A 23,824-nucleotide genomic window follows, 5' to 3' on the forward strand; every position below is an offset into this window, starting at 1 on the left:
ACTCGCATTCGGGAGGACGACGGTTCAATCCCGTCTCCGGCCATCCTGATTTAGGTTTTCCGTGATTTCCCTAAATCCTTTCAGGCAAATGCCGGGATGGTTCCTTTGAAAGGGCACGGCTGATTTCCTTCCGCATCCTTCCCTAACCCGAGCTTGCGCTCCGTCTCTAATGACCTCGTTGTCGACGGGACGTTAAACACTAATCTCCTCCTCCTCCTCCTTCACATAATTATAGATTTCGGCCATTAAGGCCTTTGTCAGCAGTAGACCCCCTCTGCACCTTCTCTCCTGTCCTCCATTTAAACTGCAACACTTCACTGTCCACCACTCCCACCATACTATCCCTCCCCCTCCCCACCCCAGCCTTCTCCTTACTTCCACCCAGTCGCCACTCCCATCATGCACTGGTGCTGCTGCTCACAGTGTGGTTTCAGTTCTCTGAGACTGCAGATGTGTGTGCAAGTTGCATTTGCGTGAGCATGTGTGTGTGTCTACTGCTGACAAAGGCCTTAATGGCCGAAAGCTATAATTGTGTGAATCTTTTTGTTGTGCCTATCGCGACTCAGCATCTCTGCTATATGGTGAGTAGCAACTTTCCTTCTCTGGTGTTATTTAATTATTTGCTAATTGACTTGGAGACAGAATGATAATTGGATCATTTAACCAGGAAATATTACTCACTTAAAATAGTTTGTTCATGGAGTTTGGTAAGCAGCAGAGGAATGCATTGGTTGAAGCTTGGGTCCAGGTCATAAGTCACATATGGATAGCTCAGTCAATAAGAGCTTCACTCAATGATGAAAGACAGCAGATTTGAGCTCCAAAGTGACACACTTTTTTAATCTGTTTTAGAAGTTAAAATTGAAGGACACCTTCAACTTCGAATGAAAGTTTCATTCTGGAATTCCATATCTTGACTTCATAACCTCTTTGGCTAGTGCTTTGAGAGTGCACTTAGTTTGTTTGTGCAATATTATGTTACTGTGTGTTTAACATTTACTAAGGTACAGGAAGACTTTTGAAGACATTTTTGCCCAGCTAGTTTGTTAGATATGTAACAACTAATCTATGAATATAAGAATAAAGCTTATTCTTTATTTTGAGCACTACATTGGCTTCTGTTCAGCTCTGGTACTAGACCCAAGAAGGAAATTAAAATAGGGAGAAGTTCAAACAAAGAAGCAAGTAAACAGTAAGAAAATTGTGTACAGTGTAAATTAAGAGGTGCTGTGAGTTGCCCGCATCTGAGTTGAAATATTGTTTTTCTCACTTGACACAATTTTATATTTTATTTCCAGGTGTTTTTTACTCTTACTTCTTGTAGCTGCTATTCTCTGGAAGATCAAGCAGAAGTATGATATGTACAGAAGAAGACAGGTATGGAAAACAATAATGCTGTGGTAATAGTAAAATTGTAAGTTGGAACATTCTTATTGCATATCAAACATTTTTCTCTTTCTCTGACAGAGATTGTTTGTGGAGATGGAACAAATGGCAAGCCGTCCTTTCTCCCAAGTACTAGTTGAGATAGAACAACGGGAGAAGTTGGAAGATTCCTCAGAGTCAATATCCACACTTAGGAAAAAGAAAAAGGTATGATGGAATATATTTAAATTTTTTTGAAAATATTGTCGCACTGAAATCTGCAGATAATTATGTAAAGAATGTAGAAGTCTTTTTAGTTTATTATAGTAAATTTTTGTAAATTCAATTTGTGAATTTCAGCAGCAAGGGTCATTCTCACTTTTGTTTATAGACCACTGAACATAAACAAAACTTTGTAACTGGATAAGAGAGAGGAGGAACTATGAAAATTGTTCTTAACACCTCTGCTTGCCAAGGGGAAGGTAGTGTAAAGAATAATGTGATGATAATGCTAATGGATTAACAGAACTAAACCAATAAGGTGCATCCCATTTGATAAATAAAATATGTTGTGAAACATATGTACATGGAAATGATACTTTACTTTAAATGACAGCTTGTATATAACTTTTTTTTAAAAAAAAACTTCCAATACAACTCTTCAGTGGTTTTGTGAATTGCAGCAATACATCTCTGTATACTCTTCATTTCGCATCTGAGTTGCGCAAACATATGCAGTTGATAATATGACTTCAGTCTTCAATCTAGTTGTGAGAAAATAAATAAAATTTATCTGAGAAAGAGATAATTACGGATATACCAGCACATACACACAACAAAATCCTCTTTGAAAAAATGGAGAAAATATCAGTAGTCTTCATTTCAAAAGCCATCAGTTAATAATAAATATTACACACATTCATTCACACAAACAAGCACACCTCATGCACACATGACCACCATCATCTCTGGCACCTCAGACTGGAATGCAACTGTCACATCAAATAAAAGCAGCAGTCTGGAGGGGGCAGTGAAGGGTAAGGGATAGCATGGTACATGTATGGGGAGAGAAGAGTGTGTTCTGACAGAGCACACTGGACTCACTTTTGGGAGGATTATGGTTCAAACCCAAGTCTGGCCATCCTGATTTAGGTTTTCTGTGATTTCCCTAAATCATCATCTTCTTCTTCTTCTTCTTCTGTGGCACTACAGGCCAGGATGAACCTTGGCCTTCCCAACGAGCTTCCGCCATCCATCACGGTCACATGCTACCCTCCTCCAGTTTGATTTCCCTAAATTGCTCCAGGCAAATGTCAGAATGGTTAGTTTGAAAGGGCACAGCCAACTTCCTCTCCCATCCTTCCCTAATCCGATGGGACTGATGACCTTGCTGTTTGGTTCCCTCCCCCAAATCAACCAATCCGACAGAGCTTATAGGGACTGTATGCATTCGCGAAGACTGCCAGGCGCAGCATTGGGAGGCTGTGAGTCAGGGAGGTTTGGGGAGGGGTTGAAGGTGGGAGGAGAGAAGGGAAGGGAAAAGGAGGACAGGTGCATTGGCAGAGGGCAGCACACAATGAGCATGAGGGCACATGAATAGGGAGGAAGGGGTAGGACAGTCGGGATGGAAACTGTTGGGTGGATGGTGTGGGGACAGTAAGTTACTGTAGATGAGGCTAGGGTAATTTCGGGAGTGGAGAATGTGTTGTAACAGTAATTCCTGTCTGTGCAGTTCAAAAAAATCTGCTGATGAAGGGTAGGATCCAGTAACTGGGATTGTGAAGCAGCCATTGAAATCAAGTGTGTTTGGTTCAGCTGCATGTTGTGTCAGAGGGGGTCAGTTTGGCTCTTGACAACAGTTTCTCTCTCTCTCTCTCTCTCTCTCTCTCTCTCTCTCTATTCATTTAGTCAGTTCCGACTCTTCGTGACCCCATGAACCAAATCACGCCACTTTTTCCTGTGTTGCACTTTCTCCCATAGACCTTCCAGGTTGGAACACATTTCTTCTGTGATGCCATCTATCCATCTCATCCTCTGACGTCCTCTTCTAGTTCCTTCAATCTTCCCCAGCATTAATGTTTTTTCCAGCGAGGCATGCCTTCGCATTGTGTGTCCAAAGTAGGTCAGCTTTTGTTTTAACATTATACCTTCCAGGGAGAAATCTGGTTTTATTTGCTCCAATATTGATTTGTTGATTCACTTTGCAGTTCATGGAACTCTAAGAAGTTTCCTCCAACACCACAATTCGGAGGAGTCAATTCTTCGCCATTCAGCCTTTCTAACAGTCCAGGTCTCACATCCATACATCACAACTGGAAAGACCATAGCCCTCACAATACGGATCTTTGTTGCTAGTGTTATATCCCTGGACCTTATAACCTTGTCAAGGTTTGACATCGCCTGTCTGCCGAGCAACAGGCATCTCCGGATTTCATGGCTGCAGTCACCATCAGCAGAGATCTGGGAACCGAGATAACTGAATTTGGTCACTACCTCCATGGTTTCTCCTGCTATATCCCACGAATTGGTAGGTGTAGTTGCCATAATTTTCGCTTTCTTCACATTCAGCCTAAGACCGGCCTTTTCACTTTCATCTTTCACCTTCAGCAAGAGTGTTCTCAATTCTTCTTTACTTTCCGCCAACAGGATCGTATCATCTGCATACCTGTGGTTGTTTACATTTATTCCAGATATTATAATTCCTGTTTCTCCTTCATCTTGCCTCGCATTCCTCTTAAAAGCCGGTTCCCACTAGGCTGCCGCGCGGTAGCGGCGTGGTTGCCATGGAAATGCCGTCCGCGGCGCGGCGAGCTCTGCGTCGTGGTTTGACCATGTCAAACCGCTTCTGCTGCCGCGCTCCAGCTCCGCGCCGCCAATCACAGAACGTGCTGAGCGTGACGTCAGGGGCGGAACACCGGGCCACACGAATGTTCGCCGAACCGCAGGCACGGACGCGGCGGCAGCTATGAAATACTTATCATCCGATTCCAAGGAAACTATTCGGTAGAAAAATTTGATTCTTGGGTATATTACAGCCTGATATCTTCTCTCGATAAAGGACCAAATTTCTTTTCGTTATTCGTCGTGGTTACTTGCTGTATCGCATTTACGCAAACCTTTACACAAAATTTTAATGAGTGTGCAGAGGTAAAAACGCATTGTGTGGACTTTACGTACAGTTCATTTTAGGTAATACATTATTGCGTATGAAATTTAGTCAACATATCAAAATTGTTTTTAAAGCTGAGAGCAGAACGATAGCTATCACCATTCTCGAGATATTGAATGATATGTCGGCAGACGGGCTGTGCGGTGACCGCGTGCGGGTCGCTCCCGACGCGACCGATACTTTGTCCTGCTCATCGTAAACCATTTGGTTGTATCAACCGCAAATTTCGTAAACGGTTCAAGAAATCTAAATGTTTGTTTGCAAACGATAACTTATAAAAACTCATTTTTTCGTCGCATGATAAATATGCAAAACCTATTTATTGACCGAGATAGGAAAGCAACTACAGTTTTTCAGGAGGGATAGATGAATTTTTTTAAACGGCATTTAATAGCATGTGGAATGAGAAGTTAAACTGAAACTAATTTCTGGTATGTCATAAGATGTAGTTTGCTAAGTATCTACAGCTATTGATTATTTCCTTTGGTAAGTAACAAACTTTTTTTTCTTTATCCAGTATACTTTATTGGTTCAAGACGTGTTTCGCCTTTTACTTTAAGGCATCTTCGGTGGAATCTAGAATGATTCAGTTTTGTTTTGATATGTGATACTTGCAGATTATAAAACAGTTCACATCTTTTTTTACGTGAATAACTGATTACGTGAATCGAGGTTTTGGCAGACATCTGCGTTTGCCTCACCTGGTCACATGCTGGAGGTTGAACTAAAACTTAGATTATGGAACATAAGCACATTTTCATGTTTGCTCTTTTTTCTTCTGTCACTAGCTGTAGACATTTTACCGAAAACACTGATTTGAAGTCGTAACTACAGTGTGTTCACCTCATGTCCCTTCCTGTTTGTTTATGTACATGTTGCCGACCTAAAGAATTGTGTGTTAAAAACTGATGTTTGTTTATTTCTGTTCTCCTTATATCTGTATATGTGTGTGGCTATCCAGTGATAGTTATAGAAAGTTGAAAGTGAATGCAATAGTTGTCAGACAGTGGTTGAAAGATTTGGTGTTCAGCTGATTTCAGTTTTTGTTTAAATGTTTTGTGGAGGAGTGCATGGGAGAGTAAATTCACTGCTTACATTAATAGATAAAATAGTAGAATAGCATTTCAACAGATGATTATTATCAGAATACTATCACCCAACCCCTTTGTCCTCACTCTTTGATGCCTCATAATATGTCTTGTCAACTTACCCCTCTTGTAGTCAAAGTTGTGCCGTAATTTCCTGCGTAGTCAAAGTTGTGCCGTAATTTCCTCTTCCTCCTCTATTTAATTCCATACCTCTTCTTTAGTTACACGATCCTCATATCTAATCTTCAGCATTCTTATTGATCACCACATTTTGAAAGCGTCCATACCTTTGTAAAATAGTACCCAATCATTGGATTTTATATTCGATGTGAACAAATTTTCTTTTTCAGAACGCTTTTCTTGCTATTCACAGTCTTCATTTTATATCCTCTCTACTTCTGCCTTCTCAATTACTGCTTCCCTTTCAAGTCATTGAAGTCTTAGAAATGCAGTTTGGTTTCTGTACAAGTTGTAGATAATCTTGTGGCCCTGTGTTTTATCGATGACGTCTCCAGAGCTTCAAATAATGTTTTAATTAAGACTGTCAAAACCTTTCTCCAAACATGCAAATGCTATAAACACAGTTTCGCAGTTCTTCAGTGTGTCTACTTAGCTAAGTGGTAGGTTCAGTATTGCCTTGGGTGTTTATACATCTCACAGGAATCTAACATTGTGCTTATGTTAGTTTGTACAACCCTTCCCCCTCTCCTCTCTACATATTCCTTCCACTTTCTAGCCTTCTCTTATTTGCTTAGTTCTGGCTTGCCAAATGGGTTCTTTACAGTTGCTTCTCCTTTGAGCAAAGTTTTCTTTGTTCTTTCTCATTTTCATTCCCCTATGTTTTCCAAGTGCAAAATCACGTTGCAGTTTTGGACTTTCTGTCAACCTCAGTTTAGACATTTCTATTTCCCATAGCCTACTTCATTTGGTGCATTTTTATACTTTTCCCTCTTGTCAAATTTAATATATCACGTTTTATCTAACGATTTCTACTGTACCTTCTTCCCATTCACGTACTCTGCTGCATTCACCACTTCTTCTCTCAAAGATATCCATTCGTATTCTAGCGGATTCCGTCCTCTCTTTCAGTCACTCGTTGCATTACGCTAACTTTAAGATTATCGAAAAACTGTGGGTCTTGACTTATTCAAGTTCCATTTCCTTAATTTGCTACCGTTTACTGTCTCTTTAGTTGTAATCTGCAGCTCGTAACCAATAAATTATTGTAGGTTTGCGTCTGCACCGGGAAATGTCTTATAATTTAAAATCTGGTTTCGAAAACTTTGTTCCAAATATGTATTATTCTTTCATGATTCTTAAGCAAGGTGCTGGTGATGATTACATTATACTCTGTGCGACATTCTATCAGGTGGCTTCCACTTTCATCCCTTCCCCCAAGCCCAAGTGTTCTTACTGTTTTCCTGTACCTGCTACCGTATCACGTTTTAAATTTTTGTCTCGCTTAACTATCTGAATAATCTCTTATGTCGTACATTGTTTCAATGTCTTAGGAGATAGTGAACAATCATGAACGGTAGTCATGAAATGTTTATGGTGAAATGAGAAAACATGAATAATGAAATATGTGAAAGAGTACATTGTACAGAAAATGAAAAATTGGTATGTCTTCGCCCAGCTTCGTCTTTCCTTCATGCAGGCGTAAGATATAGTTAATCAAACGCACCGGGCATTTCAGTGGGTCCCGCCCCATTCCTCAGTGGCTGTCCGCCATTGGCTACCGCTAGCGTCTGCCGCTTCCAGATGGGAACGCCAGTTCCGTGAGCCGCCGCGTCAAAGTGGAAAACGCTTGCCGCTGCCGTTGCCGCACGACGCGCTGCCGCGCTCTAGTGGGAACCGGCCTTAACATGTTCTGCATACAGATTGGATAAGTACGGTGACAGTATGCAGCCTTGTCGGACCCCTTTCTGAATCTTTATCCATTTCGTTGGTCCATGCATAGTTCTCACCGTGGCTTTTTGGTCAAGGTATAAACTCAATATCAGATGAATGAGGTGATCTGGTACACCCATGTTTTTCAGTATGTTCCATAATTTGTTGTGATCGACGCAGTCAAAGGCTTTGGCATAGTCAATAAAGCAGAGGTACACATCTCTCTGGAATTCTCTTGCTTTTTTCATAATCCACCGAATGTTAGCAATTTGATCTCTAGTTCCTCTTCCTTTCCTAAATCCAGCGTGTTCTTGTGGTAGCTCTCAATCTAGATATTGGTGAAGTCTATTTTGTAAGATTTTCAACATGACTTTACTAGCATGTGAGATAAGTGCGATTGTTCGGTAATCTGAGCATTCTTTAGAACTTCTCTTCTTTGTCCACTGCTGCATGATCCATATTTTTTGACATATTGAGTGCAGCACTTTCACTACATCCTTTCCAGTGACTTTAAACAATTCTGCTGGTATTTCATCAAGTCCACTAGTTTTGTTATCAGACATATTTTCAAGGGCCCACTGGATTTCGCTCTCCAAAATATCTGGCTCTAGTTCTAAATCAACATTAACGTCAGCAGTAGGAGCCCTGTCCTTACGCAATTATTTCTTTTATAGGTCTTCTACATCTTTCCTTAACATCCTCTGCTTCACTCAGATCTTTCCTGTTTCTATCTTTTATCATTCCAATTTTTGCCTGGAATTTTCCTTTAATTTCTCTAATTTTCTTATAAATATCTCTTGTCTTCCCCATTCCGTTACTATCTTCAGCTTCCTTGCACTGTTAATAAAAGAATATATTTTTCTCTCTTCTAGCTAATTTCTGAAAATCTTTATTTAATTCAAACATAGCTGATCTATCTCCCTTGATTTTTGCTTTCCTTCGTTCTTCTGCAACTTGCAGTGCCTCAACTGATAGCCATCTAGCCTTCTTGCTGTTCCTTTTCTTGGGAATGTGTTTCTCTGCGGCCTCCTTGACAGTATTAGCTACTTCTGTCCACATCTCTTGTGAGCTTTTGTCCTCCAGTTCTAATACATTAAATCTGTTTTGCACCTCTACAGTGTAGTCGGAGGGCATAGAGTTAAGGTCGTATCTGCAAGTTGGGATACTTTTTGCTACATTCTGAAGTTTCAGCCGAAATTTTGCAATCAGGAGCTCATGATCTGATCCGCAGTCAGCCCCAGGTCTGGTTGTAGCTGACAACCGCACTCTTCCACCTCTCATTACAAAGTATGTAATCAATTTGGTTCCGGTGTTGGCCATCTGGCGAAGTCCAGGTATATAGGCGTCGTTTTGGTAGTTGAAACAGTGTATTAGTAATTATCAATGAATTTTCTTGGCAGAATTCTAGGAGTCTCTGTCCTGCTTCGTTTGTTGTACCAAGACCATATTTCCCTGTTATACCTTCTGCAGCATGATTTCCCACTTTTGCATTCCAATCTCCAACTATGAAGACAATATACTTTTTTGGTGTTGACAGTAGTAATTCTTGTAAATCTCCATAGAACTGGTCAATAATTTACTTTTCAGCATCGGTTGTTAGCGCATAAACTTGAATTACTGTGATGTTGAGGGGCTGACCTTGAAGTCTGGTGGACATCATTCTATCATTTTTATATTTGCATCCCATTACAGCTTTTCTCACTTTATCACTAACTATGAAGGCTACTCCATTACTTCTATTGTTATCGTGCCCAGAATAATACACCATATGGCCATCCGAAGCAAATTCTCCCATGCCAGTCCACCTCATTTCACTTATTCCCAATATGTCGATGCTGATTTTCTCCATTTCTCTTTTCACTATGTCTAGTTTTCCTTGATACATGGATCTTACATTCCATGTTCCTCTGCAGTGCTTCTCTTTGCACCATCTTACTCTTCATGAAGCTCCTCTCAACCTGGTTCCCCCCGGAGATCCGATCAGGGAACTTGAAACTCCGGAACATTTTGAGCTGAGCGAAGCTATGGGGTTTTATTGGGACAGTTCAGTGGTGGTTTCCTGTTGCCTTCCACTGTCCTCCAACTCCTATCTGCTCACCGACTCAGTTTCCCGCTGGGGTTGGTTACCCAACGTTCCACTGAGTTGCTCGGCTTAACAGGGGCACCACGTGTAGGTAGGAAGTTGGAGAATTGAGGTGACAGAGGCTGTGAGAACTCTCTTGCTGAGTTCTTGTAATCACGTATCACCCCCATTTTATGCCAGAGTCTCATGGTGTCTGCAGAGACCCCCACCCCCCCGGTCATTTCCTGGGCCCTGATGACAGTTTAGTGGTGGCCAGTTGGTTAGTAGTCCTACCAATATATAGAGCTGTACAATGATTGCAGCAGAGGTGATATATGATGTCACTGCTTTTAACAACTGGCCTGGCCTGTGATAAGCCTATGGCAGGAATGGAATAGGAAGTGCTGGATGGGTAGATTGGGCAGGTCTTGCACTTGAGTATCCCACACAGCTGTGATTCATGAGGCAAGGGGTTCAGATCACAGCTAACATAAACATAGCCAAAGCCTTGTAGACAAACAAAAATTACGCAAAGCAAAATGTAGTGTGAGGAGGTGCGAGAGGCGTTCAATGAATTCGAAAGTAAAGTTCTATGTACTGACTTGGCAGAAAATCCTAAGAAATTTTGGTGTTTTGTCAAAGCGGTAGGTGGATCAAAACAAAATGTCCAGACACTCTGTGACCAAAATGGTACTGAAACAGAGGATGACGGACTAAAGGCCGAAATACTAAATGTCTTTTTCCAAAGCTGTTTCACAGAGGAAGACTGCACTGTAGTTCCTTCTCTAGATTGTCGCACAGATGACAAAATGGTAGATATCGAAATAGACGACAGAGGGATAGAGAAACTATTAAAATCGCTCAAAAGAGGGAAGGCCACTGCACCTGATGGGATACCAGTTCGATTTTACACAGAGTACGCGAAGGAACTTGCCCCCCTTCTTGCAGCGGTGTACCGTAGGTCTCCAGAAGAGCGTAGCGTTCCAAAGGATTGGAAAAGGGCACAGGTCATCCCCGTTTTCAAGAAGGAACGTCGAACAGATGTGCAGAACTATAGACCTATATCTCTAACGTCTATCAGTTGTAGAATTTTGGAACACGTATTATGTTCAAGTAGAATGACTTGTGGGTGGTGGAGAAAACAATTCCTTTATTCCCACATACATTTAGCAATAACTGAACACTATACACTTGAATGAATTGTGTAGACATGAACAGCACGGAATAACTAACTAAAGCTAAGTCAAAGAATATCTATATCACTGCACGTAAATTAACACTTCACAGAATGTTTATGAAGTACTGTACACTTGTAGGGATCGATTGTCAGAAATAGGTCACTACATGACTCCCCCCTTTAATGCTAACGATACCGCAGATTAAATTTCACATGCTGTCCAGCTCTTGTAACTACTTTTTTTTTTTAAACCGGGCGGTGCATCACGTGTGTCAGTGGTTGTGTCAGGGAGTTGTGTAGTAGTCCTCGACGTCGGTCTTGGTGTTGCAGTGACTGGTGTTCGCTGAGCGTTGTGGTGTTGATGGGGTACAGGAACACATCTTGTAGCGTCTCCTGTCTTCTCTGGTTTGTGTTCAGTGGTAGCTGTGGTGTCTCTTGCGTCCAGAAATGCAGGCTTGATACGGTCCACTGCAACTGTGGTGGGTGTACTGTTAATCATTATGCGAAAAGTATTGGTATCCCTACTGACTATCAGATATGGTCCGTCATATGGTGGCTGCAGTGGCTTACGCACAGTATCACTGCGTAAGAATACATGCGTGCACTTGTCTAGCTCCACAAAAAGGAATGAGTGTCTTCCAAGCTGGTTTCTAGGCGTTGTTGGTCTCCATTGACATATATGCTCTCTTAATCTTGTGGCGAATTCTGAGGCTATGATTGTATCATCTGCCATGCTGTGCAGAAATTCTCCAGGAAGGCATAATGTTTGTCCATACACCAGTTCTGCTACTGTTGCTTTCAGATCACTTTTGAATGACGTTCGTAGACCCAAAAGTATGATAGGTGTGTGTCTGTCCAATTCGGTGTTGCGTGACATCTCAGTGCTGCCTTTAACTGTCGATGAAGATGCTCAACCATGCCATTTGATGCGGGGTGGTATGCCTTGGTGCATATGCGTTTCGTACCTAATAACGTAGCCAATGCTTTGAAAACGTAGGCTTCAAATTCTCGTCCTTGATCAGTTGTAATTCTCAGTGGAACTCCAAACCGGGCAATCCAACCACGAAAAAATGTTTGAGCTATAGTTTCTGCAGTGATGTCCTTCATTGGAAATGCCTCAGGCCACCTAGTAAATCTGTCAATCACCGTGAGGCAATAACTGTAGCCTTCCGATGCCGAGAGTGGGCCGATGATGTCAACATGCACATGATCAAAACGCTGATTTGGTGGAAGAAATGTGCCTAATGGTGCCCTGACGTGCTGTGTGATTTTATTCCTCTGGCACGCCAAGCATTGCTTCACAAATGCTTTACAGTCTGTGCGCATACATGGCCGTACGAATTTTTGTTTGACCAATCTGAGTGTGGCTCTTACTCCTGGGTGTGACAGATTGTGCATTGATGCAATTGCCTGTGTTCTGAATTGCCGTGGCACAATTGGACGTATCTTTCCTCTTGCTACGTCACAGTACAACTCAATGCTTGCTTCAGGAAATGTGACGGGCTGTAGCTTCAATCCTTTCTCTTGTTGCAATAGATCACGCAACTCACTATTACATTGTTGCACATGCGTGAAGGCATTGTAATCAATGGCCTTTGTCGCTGCTTCCACCTGTGTGATGTCATCTGCTACTGTGGACACTGCTTCTAAGTGAGAAAGTGCATCAGCTGGAACATTTAGCTTCCCTTCCACATACACAATGCTGGTCGTGAACTGGCTGACATAATCTAAGAGTCGCAGCTGCCTGGGCGATGCTTTCTCTGGCTTTACCTTAAAGGCATAGGTAAGCAGTTTATGATCTGTGTAAATCGTGAACTGTCGCCCTTCTAATGCGCGTCTGAATTTTTTTACTGCTGCATAAGCGGCATACAGCTCACGGTCATATGTTGCCCAACGTTGCTGAGATGATGACAATTTATGACTATAAAATGCAATGGGCTGCCATAACTGATCAATTTGTTGCTGAAGTACGGCACCAATGGCAGTGGACGAAGCATCAACCATGAGAGCGAGTGGAGCATGCGCGACCAGGTGTGCTAATTGCGCGGCCTCTGCTATAGCTTTTTTTATAGCGTGAAACGCGGTGTCCGCCTCAATAGTCCAATGCACACTGTGGTTAGGTTTAGGTGCTCCTTTAAGTAGTTCATTCTATGGTGCAGTTATCAGTTCATGATTGCGAATGAAGCGTTGGTAAAAATTCACTACTCCAATGAATTGTCGTAATTCTCTGACTGTGACAGTGCGGGGGTATTTTTTTATGGCCTCTACTTTACTGTGTGGCGGTCGAATGCCCTGTGCATTCACCAAATATCCTAGAAAGTGGACCTCTTTTTCACCAAAAACACACTTGGCAGGATTAATTACTAGTCCATGTGTGCGTAGGCGGCCAAACACTTGTGCCAAATGCTGTAAGTGCTCCTCTTCCGATGCAGACATCACCAATAAATCATCTATATACACATAGCAAAAATCTAAATCTCTTGTAACCTCATCCATAAAACGTTGGAAGGTTTGGGCGGCATTACATAGTCTGAATGGCATTCGGGTGAATTCAAATAGACCAAATGGTGTTGTTACCACTGTTTTAGGAATGTCTTCTGCAGCTACAGGGATCTGATAGTAAGCTCGAACTAGATAAATGGTAGAAAAAATAGTCTTACCGTGAACATTTGCAGAAAAGTCTTCTATATGTGGAACTGGGTACCGGTCTGGAATGGTCCTTGCATTGAGTTGGCGATAGTCACCGCAGGGGCGCCATCCATTCTTCTTTTTAGGCACGATGTGAATTGGGGATGCCCAACTGCTACTAGAAACTCTGCAGATACCTTGTGACAGCATGCTGCGAAATTCCTGCTTTACCACTTTTAGCTTTTCGTCCGTTAAACGTCTAGGCCGAGCGTGAGTTGGCGGCCCTGGGTTGGTCAAAATGTGGTGGATGGTTGTATGCTTGACTGATGGGAGAGTAGGCGATTGCTGTGTGATCTCGGGGTATCCTTTCAGTAATCGTATATATGGTGTGTCGCCTGTGACTGTGCATACCTCTAGTGGTGTGATACAACTGACTTTTCCTGTTGTATGCAGACTAGTAGTCAAATCTATTAGTCGCTGATGTCGCAGATCTGGCAGTAAGTCGTAGAAGGACAAAAAATCTGCTCCGATAATAGGCTGTGATATATGTGCCACTGTAAATTTCCATTCAAACACACAGCGTAGCCCCAAATTAAGGAATAATGTTACTTGACTGTATGTTCTAATTTTTGAGTCATTGGCTGCGTATAGATAACAGTCGTCGCAGCTCCGGCGTGATAGGCGGTTTGCTGGATATAGGGACACTTCTGCGCCTGTATCGACGAGAAACTGTAGTTTTGTTTTGCGGTCTGTCACAAAAAGTCGGCGAGTGTTTGCACTGGAAGTTATCGCTGCTACGGTGTCTACCTCATGTTTCCACTTGCAAGGTGGCGTACAGTTTCGTGCATCATTACCAAATGTCTTGTGGTACCAGCATAAGTTCTGTAGTGATGGTGATCGATTGCGACTTCGTGACCTTCGGCGGCGTGGCCGTTGGCGGTTGTGCGTTGTTTGTAATGCAGCTACCTGTGCGGTCAACTCTGCCAGTTGTGATTGTAGGGAGAGTAACGTCACTGTGAGCGAATTTTCTTGTTGTGGCATTAATGTTGAGGCACTTGATGTGGGATACATTTCAATTAACCTGTCGGCCGTTTGTGCCAGTGTGTTTAAATTGCCTGCACATACCGTGAGAATTTTTTGAGTATCTGACGGCAACTGAGACAACCATATATTTCGTAGCACATCATCAGTTACAGTGTTACTTGCCAGTGTGCGCAAACGTCCTAAGAGTTGTGATGGAGTGCGATCTCCGAGTTCTTCAGTGCGCAGTAGCTTCTCTAGCCGTTTTGCCTCTCATTGTGACAAACGCGTTATTAATGCGTTTTTAATGGATGCATAACGATCGGTATCCGGTGGTGCGGCTAGGATATCTTGTACTTCTGCTGCTAGATCTTCTGTAAGTGCTGCAACCACATAGCTGTACTTTGTTTCGTCCTCCGATATTTGTGCGAGGACGAACTGGCTTTCTAACTGGGCAAACCACAATAGAGGATTATGTAACCAGAATGGTGGAGGTTTTATTGTCACCCTGTTAATTGCACTGCTGGCTTCAGGTTGAATTGAGACTGGCGAATCGGTCATTATCGTGCTGAAATGAGCGCGATGCAGCTGGCGCGGAAGTTACAAACGTGAACGTTGCGGAACTTCGTTAAACGCTGAAGCCGACGCGGATGTTACGTAGTTCGCCAGGTGTCACCAAATGTGGGTGGTGGAGAAAACAATTCCTTTATTCCCACATACATTTAGGAATAACTGAACACTACACACATGAATGAATTGTGTAGACATGAACAGCACGGAATAACTAACTAAAGCTAAGTCAAAGAATATCTATATCACTGCACGTAAATTAACACTTCACAGAATGTTTATGAAGTACTGTACACTTGTAGGGATCGATTGTCAGAAATAGGTCACTACAGACCTTTCTGGAGACTAGAAATCTACTCCATAGGAATCAGCATGGGTTTCGAAAAAGACGATCGTGTGAAACCCAGCTCGCGCTGTTCGTCCACGAGACTCAGAGGGCCATAGACACGGGTTCCCAGGTAGATGCTGTGTTTCTTGACTTCCGCAAGGCGTTTGATACAGTTCCCCACAGTCGTTTAATGAACAAAGTAAGAGCATATGGACTATCAGACAAATTGTGTGATTGGATTGAAGAGTTCCTAGGTAACAGAACGCAGCCTGTCATTCTCAATGGAGAGAAGTCCTCCGAAGTAAGAGTGATTTCCGGTGTGCCGCAGGGGAGTGTCATAGGACCATTGCTATTCACAATATACATAAATGACCTTGCGAATGACATCAGAAGTTCACTGAGGCTTTTTACGGATGATGCTGTGGTATATTGAGAGGTGTGATTTAAAATGGAATGATCATATAAAGTTGATCGTCGGTAAGGCAGATGCCAGACTGAGGTTCATTGGAAGAATCCTAAGGAAATGCAATCTGACAACAAAGGAAGTAGGTTACAGTACGCTTGTTCGCCCACTGCTTGTGAATACTGCTCAGCAGTGTGGGATCCGTACCAGATGGGGTTGATGGAGGAGATAGAGAAGATCCAACGGAGAGTAGCGCGCTTCTTTACGGGATCATTTAGTAATCGCGAAAGTGTTAGGAGATGATAGATAAACTCTAGTGGAAGACTCTGCAGGAGAGACGCTCAGTAGCTCGGTACGGGCTATTGTTGAAGTTTTGAGAACATACCTTCACCGAGGAGTCAAGTAGTATATTGCTCCCTCCTGCGTATATCTCGCGAAGGGACCATGAGGATAAAATCAGAGAGATTAGAGCCCACACAGAGGTAACCGGCAATCCTTCTTTCCACGAACAATACGAGACTGGAATAGAAGGGAGAACCGATAGAGGTACTCAAGGTGCCCTCCGCCACACACCGTCAGGTGGCTTGTGGAGTATGGATGTAGATGTAGATGTAGATTGAGAGTGGCATAAGAATGGACTGGGATGTCGTGGAGGTTGGTTAGGCGATGAAACACCACTTTAGGAAGGTTTGTGACGTTCGCCTGCTTTTTCATCGTTGATTGTCCTCGCTCGGTGTTGACATACTGTGTTGCTATACTGGCTAAAAAATGGGGGGTAAGTTCAACACTGACTACTTTAAATGATGTAGCCGACAGGTACACATTTGCGTTTCACAGTTCTTTACTTTCACTGTTCACGACCCCCAATAATACTCAGCTATTATGGCCAGTTAACTATTGTTTAACTTTCGATAAGCCTCATTAATAGGTTGCAGGCAAACATCCACATACTGCTACATCTAGGAGCAGTAAAAACCTAACCACACATTTCACAGTCTTTCAAATAAATTGAACATACATTGTCATTGCTTTAACATACGTCCTATTGGTGTAACTTATTTCACAGTTAAGTTTATGCATTGTTGTTGATCTAACCAATATTGGTTCTGCATCTGAAACTCGGCCGTGGACTGACTGTGTCAGGATCAAAAATCGGGCCCTTACATATTATCACAATAATAGGCACTGAAATTGCACATTGTGTGATGTTTAATTTACAGAAAACACAATTAAAACTTAACTCATTCAGTTAACTGAAACATCAAAAACGTCTGTCTTTTTAACAGATTCTTCTACCATGAGAGTTAGGCCGAATTATTTGTTTAAATGATGAAATTAACAAATATAGTTATGCAAACAATACTTTTGATGAAACTGTTAATTACTTTAGATTTAATTAAGGGCTGGCTTTGTTAACATGTTTTCAAATAGAGCCAAATACATCCTTTAAGAATACTATTAGTTGTTCCTCCAAATGTTTATAATTAGTACAGAATTTATATTTGTTTATAAGTCAACAATAGAATGTAAGCTACAAAACAATTACTGATTTCACTCTATAATAAAAGATACTAACTAGGAATAGTCAAAATAAATTAGAAAATCAATTACATACATAAAACTAAGCACAAAATTAGATCTTGTGTTATATTGTTTAACTGAGGGCCAACCTTTCTCTTTTATATAAACGCACATTATACTCACATATGTTAATAGTAATTATTCAAAATGCAAAAAAAGAAAAGAATTTTAAGGAGGCAGATGGCAAAACAAGAGGGGAGGTAAAAATATCCCAGCTTGCTTCGTCATGGGGTGGAGAGGATCTTCGATGGTATGTCCCTCATTTCAGTTGTTCCAATCTGGGATGGCACTGGGTGATGATGGACCATGTCTACGTAGCTGGGTTTTGGGGATGGTGGGAGGATTGGGGATGATTGTTGAAATATCTGTTTGCAGGCTGGGCCTGAGGGATAGCGCCTGTCAGTGAAAGTCTTGGTGAGACGTGCAGCATATTGGCCTCACCTTGGTCTTACCAAGGCCTTCCCAGACAGGCACTATCCCCCAGATGTTGTCCGCAAACAGATCTCATGTGCCATTTGCGCACAAACCCCTAATCCTCCCAACACTCCCAAGAACCAGCTACAAAGTAGTGCTCCCTTCATCATCCAGTACCACCATGGACTGGAACAACTGAAATAATTATGCCCTCAAATGAGGGAAATCCTACTCAAGATCCTCCTCACCCCTCCTAAAATAATGTTCCATCTCTACACCGCTCCCAGTGCTAATCCCATGCCACATGGGTTATATCCATGTGGAAGACCCGGTGCAAGACTTGCCAGATCCACCCACCCAGTACTTCCTATTTCAGTCCTGCAACGGGCTTATACTCCCCCATCAACTGTGAGACCAGTCAAGTCATAAAGAACTTCTGCTGAAATCATTGCACAGCTTTTTATATTGCAGTCCATCAGCACAAAATGCAGCTGTACATGACGTTTGATTTCATTGGCTGCTTCCCAACCTGGATCATCTGTATCCTCCTCTCCACCACCAGCTTTTCTGAACTGCACACATGGGAGTTACCCTTACGACACATTCTCCGCTCCCAAGATTAGCCCGGCCTCGACCTTTGGTAACCTACTGTCCACACACCCTCCACACCCTCTGTCCTAGCACCTTCTCCCCATTCATCCTGCACCACTGTCTTGCCTGACACTGCGCCTGGCTGTCTTCGTGTCTCCATCTAACCCACGCATGCTCCGCCAGACAATGCTCTTCTCTTCCCCCACCCGTTCCCTGCTATCCCTTCTCTTACCCCTTCCCCTCCAGATTCCTGCTTTCATTCAATGTGACAGTTGCATTAGAGGTATGCTTGCTTGTGTGAATGACTGTGTATATATGTGTTTTCTTTTCTGAAAAAGGCTTTAGCCGAAAGCTAAATCATAACAGTTTCTTCATTGTGGCTGTCTGCAATTCAACACATCATCTTCATGGTGAGTAGCAATCTATCCGTTTCCTTATATTGTGATATTTCAACATGCAAGTTTCTGTTGTTAGTTACTTTGAAATTTTTTGTCTTAAATAATGAACTGTTATGTCTACAAAACACTTGTCTCAGTTTTGTATTCTCCAGACTTTTATTGTTTTCAGTTTTTTTACCATATTTTCTTACTATCTTTTCACAGAACTTAGAAAAGATTGTTTGCCTAATTCAGCATATACCGTCTTTTTGATGTTGTACATTGCACAGAGCTCTCCCCTTCTATTCAATTCCTGTCTCATTTTATCAGACAACTGCTTGAATGTGTCATCCAGAATATGTAGGTATAATTTTTAGTGCCTTGTTTCAAAGGCTGCTGACTTTGTGGTACCAGTCAATATTTAAGATGAGGTTTTAATGGAAAAGAATATGTTATCACTCCTATGCAGTAATACCCCGAATTACACTACCCCATGTTACCCAAATCTGAAGTTGCATGATTCATCTGTTTGAGTACTGCACACCTCCGTTCCTACACTGTGCCCACACAATGTACAGCTGACAACAGGTTCAGATGAGCTGTCTTCATTGACAGATGTAACTACGTCATCCAAATGAAAAAGAACTGATTAATTTGTGTGAAAATCATTATCTTTAGAATGTGAACCCAAGATTATCAGAGACTCCAATGGAAAAAATTAAAATTTAGGAATTGGCAAACAAGTTTGGTCTGCCAGAATCAACAGTCACAACAGTTATAAAAGGCAAAGAAAAAATTCTCAAAGCTATTAAAAATGCTCAGTCTGAGAATGAATCATTCATAAACGTCATGATATTATTGCTCAGATGGAACCAGTGTTAAAATAAAAGTGTGATACTCAAGTAAAAGTGAAAGATTCTCCTGTTGGTCAGAACATGGTGTGCTCTCAAACTAAGCTGACTGAGTGAGGTGGCACAGTGGGTAGCTCACTAGACTCGCATTTGGGAGGACGATGGTTCAAACTCAACGTCCAACCATCCTGACTTAGGTTTTCCGTGATTTCCCTAAATCAATTCAGGCAAATGCTGGGATGGTTCCTTTGAAAGGGGACAGCCAACTTCCTTCCCCATCCTTCCCTAACCCGATGAGACCAGTGACCTTGCTGTTTTGTCCCTCCCCTGAATCAATCAACCAACCAACCAATCTGATTTTTCAGAGATTGAAAGAAGAGGCTGGGGAAATGGCCAAAGATGATCTGTTTAAAGCCATTAATGGTTGGTTTAACCAACTCACAAGTTATTGTTATTGGCATAGATAGCATGCTGAAAGTGGAGAGCTGATGACAGACAGCATCAGTCTATCCTACGAAACTCAAGGTAGTGATAAAAGAAGGTGGCTATAGCAGCCAAACAATATTCAACGTAGATGAAACTAGTCTGTTCTGGTCTAAAAGAACTTTCACCATGAATGAAGATTTCCTTTCCAGATTTTAAAGCCACGAAAGATCAATTGACAGTGATAGTCGGCGTGACCCCCCCCCCCCCCCCCATGAACCATAGACCTTGCTGTTGGTGGGGAGGCTAGCGTGCCTCAGCAATACAGGTAGCCGTACCGTAGGTGCAACCACAGCGGAGGGGTATCTGTCGAGAGGCCAGACAAACGTGTGGTTCCTGAAGAGGGGCAGCAGCCTTTTCAGCAGTTGCAGGGGCAACAGTCTGGATGATTGATTGATCTGGCCTTGTAACACTAACCAAAACGGCCTTGCTGTGCTGGTACTGCGAATGGCTAAAAGCAAGGGGAAACTACAGCCATAATTTTTTCTGAGGGCATGCAGCTTTACTGTATGGTTAAATGATGATGGCGTCCTCTTGGGTAAAATATTCCGGAGGTAAAATAGTCCTCCATTCGGATCTCCGGGCAGGGACTACTCAAGAGGACGTCGTTATCAGGAGAAAGAAAACTGTTGTTCTACGAATCGGAGCGTGGAATGTCCGATCCCTTAATCGGACAGGTAGGTTAGAAATTTTAAGAAGGGAAATGGATAGGTTAAAGTTAGATATAGTGGGAATTAGCGAAGTTTGGTGGCGTGAGGAACAAGACTTTTGGTCAGGTGAATACAGGGTTATAAATACAAAATCAAATAGGGGTAATGCAGGAGTAGGTTTAATAATGAATAAAAAAATAGGATTGCGGGTAAGCTACTACAAACAGCATAGTGAATGTATTATTGTGGCCAAGATAGACATGAAGCCCACGCCTACTACAGTAGTACAAGTTTATAATCCAACTAGCTCTGCAGATGAGAAAGTAATTGACGAAATGTATGATGAGATACAAGAAATTATTCAGCTAGTGAAGGGAGACAAAAATTTAATAGTCATGGGTGACTGGAATTCGATAGTAGGAAAAGGAAGAGAAGGAAACGTAGTAGGTGAATATGGATTGGGGGTAGGAAATGAAAGAGGAAGCCGTCTGGTAGAATTTTGCACAGAGCATAACTTAATCATAGCTAACAGTTGGTTCAGGAATCATAAAAGAAGGTTGTATACATGGAAGAAGCCTGGAGATACTGACAGGTTTCAGATAGATTATACAGGGTGTTACAAAAAGGTACGGCCAAACTTTCAGGAAACATTCCTCACACACAAATAAAGAAAAGATGTTATGTGGACATGTGTCCAGAAACGCTTAATTTCCATGTTAGAGCTCATTTTAGTTTCGTCAGTATGTACTGTACTTCCTCGATTCACCGCCAGTTGGCCCAATAGAAGGAAGGTAATGTTGACTTCGGTGCTTGTGTTGACACGCGACTCAGTGCAGATGTTCTCTTTACGGATGAGGCTTCATTCCAACGTGATCAAATTGTAAATTTCACAGTCAACATGTGTGGGCTGACGAGAATCCGCAGGCAATTGTGCAATCACGTCATCAACACAGATTTTCTGTGAATGTTTGGGCAGGCGATGTCTTGATCGGGCCCCATGTTCTTCCACCTATGCTCAGTGGAGCACGTTATCATGATTTCATACGGGATACTCTACCTGTGCTGCTAGAACATGTGCCTTTACAAGTACGACACAACATGTGGTTCATGCACGATGGAGCTCCTGCACATTTCAGTCGAAGTGTTCATACGCTTCTCAACAACAGATTCGGTGACCGATGGATTGGTAGAGGCGGACCAATTCCATGGCCTCCACACTCTCCTGACCGTGCTTCAGCTGATGGACTATGGAATCATTAAAACATTTAAAGCTTACTAGATGAGAAAATAGTTTGCGCTTCTACGTGAAACTATTAGACAAACAGTGAGCCCTTTGCTAAAGACTTTTGAGAGCAGTTCAATGTTTTTGATCTCATGAGAATTTTTGGACAATCTTGGAATGAAATTTCACAAAAAACTTTAAATGACATCAGGAAAAACTGTCCAATTTTCTTTCTCCCCTTCCCCACACACTCACACCCTATTCCCAACCTCAACACCAACCCACCCTTATCTGAAACCCAGGGGGAATCGGTACCACATCCTGATCAGATTCATAATGTGAGTGAAGAAGTGATCAGTTGTGCCAGAGAGTTAAATTTAGATTTGGATGGTCATGAAATTCAAGAACTGCTGAAGTCACACAATCATGAACTGAGACAATTGATAAATTTATAGAAACGCATGAGCAAGAACAAAACAATGAACAACCTGAAACATTACAATAATTTCAGTCAGAAGATTAAATGACATTTGCAAATTTGACGGCAGGCCTGAGTTAGTTGGAAATGGATTACAAATTTTAGAACAAATAGACTCCAATGAAATGCTCATTTATGCTACAGAACAGTGAATAAAAAGTTTATTAGTGTTTCACGAGGAAATTTTGAGTGAGAAGAAGAAAAAAAATTGACTCATCACATGACATTTTAGGCAGCCTTCTACATCACAATAACTTCAGTTTACATTGTTGTAATCCATGGTACTGTACTGTAATATAATTTCTTGTATTGTTGAACATTTTATTAAACATTTTTTTCTAATATGTTGTTTTTGTTAGTCTCCAATTCCAACTGAACATAATTTGTTTGGATTTATATGCAAAATTGGATCCCGGCGTATGCAAGTTCAACTTCATGGTTATCTCTTGGTCCCACATATCACGTAAGTTAGGGGTATTCACAGCCATGTATGGTATATAGGGAAGTGTACTTTGCGTGCCACTGCTACTTACCCCGTCCTGTTAGTTGTGAATGGTCTGCGGGAAGAATGATTACTGGTTAACACAGTGCAGGTTTTCATGGCCAGTTTCTGTGTCCATGGTGTTTTTTGTTTTATGGACATTAGGCTGTGGTTCAAGTCATATTTCTGTACCGAAATTTTGATTCCCCAATGCTGGTACATAACCAGAGACGATAAATACTCACATAGCAGTTCCTGACTTAAACAATCCCAGCAAGATGAACTGTTTATAGTCCGCAGCTCGTGGTCGTGTGGTAGCGTTCTCACTTCCCACGCCCGGGTTCCCGGGTTCGATTCCCGGCGGGGTCAGGGATTTTCTCTGCCTCGTGATGACTGGGTGTTGTGTGTTGTCCTTAGGTTAGTTAGGTTTAAGTAGTTCTAAGTCCTAGGTGACCGATGACCATAGATGTTAAGTCCCATAGTGCTCAGAGCCCGTTTTTTTTTTTTTTTTTTTTTTACTTATGCATGTAACATGAGGTCATCAAACCAAGGCCTAAGATCATGGAGTTATGTTGATGGTTATGATGGAGCTTGTGGTTTGGAAGTGTTAGTGCTGTTTTCTTTATTTAGCACTGAGGCCCACAAATTGTCTAGTTTCAATCCTCCTCCTTTTTTTAAACACACGATATCTACTGCTGCCTCTACCCCACAAATTCCAATCAGTGCCCCATCCAGCACTGTAAAACATTGTTGTGTGTTTGATGCCTTCTTTGTTGCCTTGTTCTTTATTTAAAATGGGTTGCCAAACATCATTGTAGACATTCTTGTAAGAATTTATTTGTTACAGGATTCACCAAGTCCCATAGCACTTGAGCCTTGTTGTGGAAACAGAGCAGCAGTTTTGTCCCTGCTGGTCAGGCTTCCAACAGGTGGTGAAATGTATACGCCTCCAGGGCAGTCAGGTAAACATATGGCTTTTGCTACACAAAATGATAG

The 23,824-nt window shown here is 42.0% G+C and overlaps 1 protein-coding gene across 1 annotated transcript in view; it reads left to right on the forward strand.

The window, feature by feature from the left end:
• Positions 1-23,824, forward strand: part of LOC126252744 (attractin) — a 272,729-nt gene that overhangs the window by 243,563 nt on the left and 5,342 nt on the right. Inside the window, exons 20-22 of the mRNA XM_049953646.1 lie at positions 1,299-1,377; positions 1,468-1,593; positions 23,676-23,790. Of these exons, the coding sequence (XP_049809603.1) occupies positions 1,299-1,377; positions 1,468-1,593; positions 23,676-23,790 (320 nt within the window). The remainder of the gene's footprint in view (positions 1-1,298; positions 1,378-1,467; positions 1,594-23,675; positions 23,791-23,824) is intronic.

Source organism: Schistocerca nitens, chromosome 4, assembly GCF_023898315.1.
Source record: "Schistocerca nitens isolate TAMUIC-IGC-003100 chromosome 4, iqSchNite1.1, whole genome shotgun sequence".
NCBI classification, from domain to species: domain Eukaryota; kingdom Metazoa; phylum Arthropoda; class Insecta; order Orthoptera; family Acrididae; genus Schistocerca; species Schistocerca nitens.